Source organism: Cupressus sempervirens, chromosome 7 (assembly GCF_028749045.1).
Source record: "Cupressus sempervirens isolate cs-2001-9-10 chromosome 7, ASM2874904v1, whole genome shotgun sequence".
In the NCBI taxonomy this organism is placed as follows: Eukaryota; Viridiplantae; Streptophyta; class Pinopsida; order Cupressales; family Cupressaceae; genus Cupressus; species Cupressus sempervirens.
The window spans coordinates 148,337,573-148,342,123 of NC_143124.1; the positions used below are offsets into that span (position 1 = coordinate 148,337,573).

Sequence of the window (4,551 nt, forward strand, 5' to 3'; positions counted from 1 at the left end):
TTACTGTTGTATTCTGCCAGAAAAAGTTAAGTTTTGCGAGAAGTCTTAGCAGCCAGAATTTAAGGTCGAATTTCTTGCCAGAAAACCTTAAGTCTCGTTCTGCAAAAGTTCTCGCAAAAAGTACAGATATCTCTCACTTCTCGAAGAGATTTTAATCTATCGTCCTGACAATGAAATGAAATCTAAAGTAGAAATGAAGCTAAGAGTATTTAACAACCATTCCTTTTAAATCAATCTGGAACAGAATGATTCCTAAAATGAGGCAATTTACCAGTGGAATTTAAAGGTATATCACAGATATCTGCCACAGAATGATTCTTTAAGTCTCGTTTTGCAAAAGTTCTTGTGAAGAGCACAGATATCTGCCACTTCTCGAAGAAATTTTAATCTATCATCCTGACAATGAAATGAAATCAAATGAAGCTAAGAATATTTAACAACCATTCCTTTCAAATAAATCTGGAACAGAATGATTCCTAAAATGAGGCAATTTACCAGTAGAATTTAAAGGTATATGAGTTTCCATACAACTAAATGAGAAATGATCGAAACAAGCCTGGGGACTGGCCAAACTGAATGGGCAACCAATCCAGGCAGCCTTGAACTACTGAATCATACTGCTTAAAATAGTTCACAGAGACAAGGTTAACCCAACTTCAATAAAACTGTCTACATAGGAAGATGAAATTAGCTTTATCTAGTGGGAAAATAATTATCATTCAAAAGTACTACTACTAGAAGATTGTGTGCATATACTCAAAACAGTGAGATAAAATGGAACGGCTTTAAAAACATTGAGTATCTTTTACATATCCTTTGACCGAAGAAATATGAAACAGAGTTTTAGTTCTGATAAAATAAATAGAGAAAGTCGGAAATTAAACTTCTCTGTTTCCATTGCAAATTCCCACACTTTAAAATTCTGTCTTGTCTTCCTCTTGCTGCTACCTCTTCCACTGTTGTCGCTTGTTTTCCCCATTTTTATCAAAAGTCCTGCTACCTCTTCCACGGTTGTCGCTTGTTTTCCCCATTTTAATCAAAAGCCCTTCAACACCTTGGAGAATGAAAAACCTGGGTTAATATTATTTAGAAATTTCCGTCACTGCTCCGAAATTCCTGCTCTAGGAGATTACCGAACTTGGCGAGGAATGCGCTTTCACTTAGCCTGAAGAATCGAATCGGACTAGGTAGACTGTTGACGTGTGAACTTTCCCTCAGATATTTAAAGACTTCATAGCGAGGTTTGAGCCTTTTCTCTAAGCTTAAATCCAGAATCACGGCATTCAAAGTAACAATCTTGAGCTCAATACCTACTGTGCGTACCAAGAAATCAATGTTTTCGGTCATTTTCTTAGTTGACGAGTTAAGTATTTGAGGATATACCTTAAGCATGTGATTTATTTCCTCTTCTGCCAGACCAAGATTTTCCATATGATGAATTTTCGCTTCTAGGGTTTCTATACTTTGGCTTATTACGTATGGGAGGTATCGCGCAAATACTATGGAATCTTTCAGAACGCCTATTCTATTCTTCAAGTACTCGATTTTTGGTTTCACATGCTTCTCAAAATCCATCTCCAAAAGCGTAGGCGTTGTTCTCAAAGCCTTGCACAGATGGATCTTCGAACCAAACAGGGTTTCAAGACGGAGGATCCTGGGCACTATACAGTTTTCCAAGCTCGATTTAAGGAATCTGGGTCTGCGAGATATAATATGTGCTACGTCTTGAGCAGACAAGCCCAAATTTTTTAAGTGCTCTATCTTGGGCCGCAACTGCCTATCTGATCTCTGTGTCAGCAAAGTTGGGTTTCTAAGAATTGTAGCCTTAAGCTTGTTTTCAGTGAGTCCAAGCTCTTCCAGGAGACGAATGGCTTCTCTAGCAGTGTGGTCGGACTTGTTCCGCAACAGTCCCGGTTTTGCCCTCATGATAGATGTCACTTGAGAAGAGGAAAACCCACATTCTTTTATTAAAAACTCTGAAACGACACAGACTAGAGGTGTGGAAGGAAATGCCGACGATGAAGAAAGTGGTGAGAATTGTCTGCATGCTGGAGAATGCAGCTTGGCGGAAAGAGGAAGAGGTGATGAAAATCTCCAAAACAAAACAAGCAGCATTGCATTCAATGAGAGAGATCTGTGCAGAGAAAAATGAATCCTAGTAAAAGTGTCGTAGCGCAATTAATGAGGGTTCCTGTATCAGCATTAGGGCTTAGTGGCATAAGCATTAAGAAGGATGATATAAACGCCAATGAACATTTCATTGGTACATTTGGGTCCCATTTTTCCCCTGTATCTTCAATGACCAGCCAATATAGTTTCAAATTTACTTTCTGTTCTAATATGAGCTTGAAAACGTCAAAATTTTGACAATACTTAAAATATTTGTCAAAAGTTTGACTCAACTTATATTTTCTGTCAAAGAGTTGAACGACACTTACTTTCGTCAAAATTTCAACGTTGTCAAGATATAAAGAAAAAAAAAAGTGAAACTTCATTTCATTTTGATGCGGGAAATTGTAGGTGCAGAAGGTTAAAGGGGAACCACTGCTAATCAGTTAAGTTTTCTTTGATTGTGTTAATAATGTTGCTTGTATATAGCCAAACAAAATTCCATTTTGATTATGTTTTTAGGTCATTTTGCTTGTATATGGTTTTCACATATGAATTTTTTTTTAACTAAGTGGGAACCCTTCCACTGCCAAATCATCGTAGATCCACAGAGCTCCTTATTCCTTATCGGTCATACTTTGCAACGAGCTATCGACCTACTATAGTTCTCACCCACCTTCAAACCTCTCGAATGGGAATTGAATATGCTTTTGTATCTAATGGCAAGTTCTACTAGTGACTAAAATGAAACCTAGGGTTCACGAAAAAAGGTTTAGCAAGTTGTTCAATTGCTTGGCCATAGAACATTTTTGCCAATTCTTTCACAAAATCTCCCTCCAACAGTCGATGCTACCCTACATTCTTCTCTGCACGTCGAAATCTATTGTGTCCATCTTCTGTCAATCACACACCCGCTTAGTTTTTAAAATAAATTTGAAATATCAACATTGAGCTGACAATATCAAAACCTTGAAAACAAGTTTTCATAGCTATATATGAAAAAAAGTTAGTTTTAGAAACTGATTCACACAGGAGTCTCTATCTAAACTAACATTAAACTTAAAACTAAAACACAACTGAATAAAAAACAAGCATATCGACTATGACATCTAGGACTATGATCTAATTACCACTTGGGACAGAGGACTAAACATTTTTCTCCTTATCAACAGTAAACCCCACCATTGAGTTCCTTCTATTTCTTGAATGTGGCCACATATCTAGCTAATGCTTGATGATGTAGCACCCCAATGTGGTCTAAGTGAAATTTCCATACTTCTTTCATCTTTCCAATGTGTTCCACTTTTATTTCATGTGTCCCAAGATGATCCCTACATATTATTAGTATTGAGTCAACCCTTGAGATCATTGTGAAGTCATTCACTCAGATATCATTGTGTTGAATTGGCTTATTTTAGTGAATATGTATGTGTCATAATATCACTTGTATTTTGAAACTTTATATGATAGACATCTTGCTTCTTATCCTATCAAGATAATTTGGAGCTTTTTTATAAATGTTTGTTTTGTGATCATCATCTATTATCACTTATCACTATTGTTTGTTTGCCTCCAAGAGGTAGTTACTATTAATTGTTATCTCACCTCCACACGCCACAATATAATGGTCATCCTCCCCTTCTTCACTATTAATTTAGTAGTACCTATTAGATGAAACTTATTAGTGTAAGAATTTGAGCTTATGTGTCCTTAGCAAAAGCAATCCAAATGACTAGAAAATAGAGTTGTAGTTGAATTAGTTGGTGAAAATGATGGATATTGCTTAAGTATGCCATTCATCCAAGGTCTAAATTCAAGAGATATAAAATAAGAGCAAAACATAAACTTTTTATAAAATAGATTGAATAAGTATTAAAGCAAACTCGTGAATGATATAAATTCTTCTATTAAAAGATAATATTAAAAGTAGAACTATCAAACTTTTTGTCCTCTGAGATATGCATGTATTTGATGACTCGAAGGCTTGAAGCAATGTTTACATTAATTAAAAAAATTGCAATGACTTGAATTGGTGTTTTTTGGTGTTTGGTAATGTTAATATATCGATGGACTGAATCTGATGATATAAGTGATTCAAAGATTAGTTGTATGTTGATTATTAACATGCCCCCACCCGCCTCCGACCCCCCGCCCCCCGCCCCCCCCCAAACAAATGGGCTATTTCGTCAGATACTACAACTCACTGTGTTAAATTTCTTTGTGTAGCTCTTCAATATGACTAGCAAATCATTGTCTTACATTTCCTTTTATATGAACATATGAAGAAAGTTTAGAATTAATCGAAGTATAAGCACTATTTTCTAACAACATAGCAATGGTCTCAATGAAAAGAATTGGTAAGATTTCCAAGACGTAAAAGAATGTATGATAATATAATGACTATGAGCTATTTTCTAATTCGTGCAACTGTAACTATTAAGT

At 35.8% G+C, this 4,551-nt stretch overlaps 1 protein-coding gene across 1 annotated transcript; it reads right to left on the bottom strand.

Annotated features, from left to right (window-relative positions):
* Positions 1–765: 765 nt before the first annotated feature.
* Positions 766–2,196, bottom strand: LOC149545958 (uncharacterized). The gene has a single exon (XM_089790900.1). The coding sequence runs from the start codon at positions 2,113–2,115 to the stop codon at positions 1,087–1,089; it is 1,029 nt and encodes a 342-aa protein (XP_089647026.1). The 5' UTR covers positions 2,116–2,196; the 3' UTR covers positions 766–1,086.
* Between the last annotated feature and the right edge of the window lie 2,355 nt (positions 2,197–4,551).

Excerpts from the sequence above, each read along its gene's own strand:
- LOC149545958 (XM_089790900.1), bottom strand. The coding sequence starts at position 2,115 with ATGCTGCTTGTTTTGTTTTGGAGATTTTCATCACCTCTTCCTCTTTCC.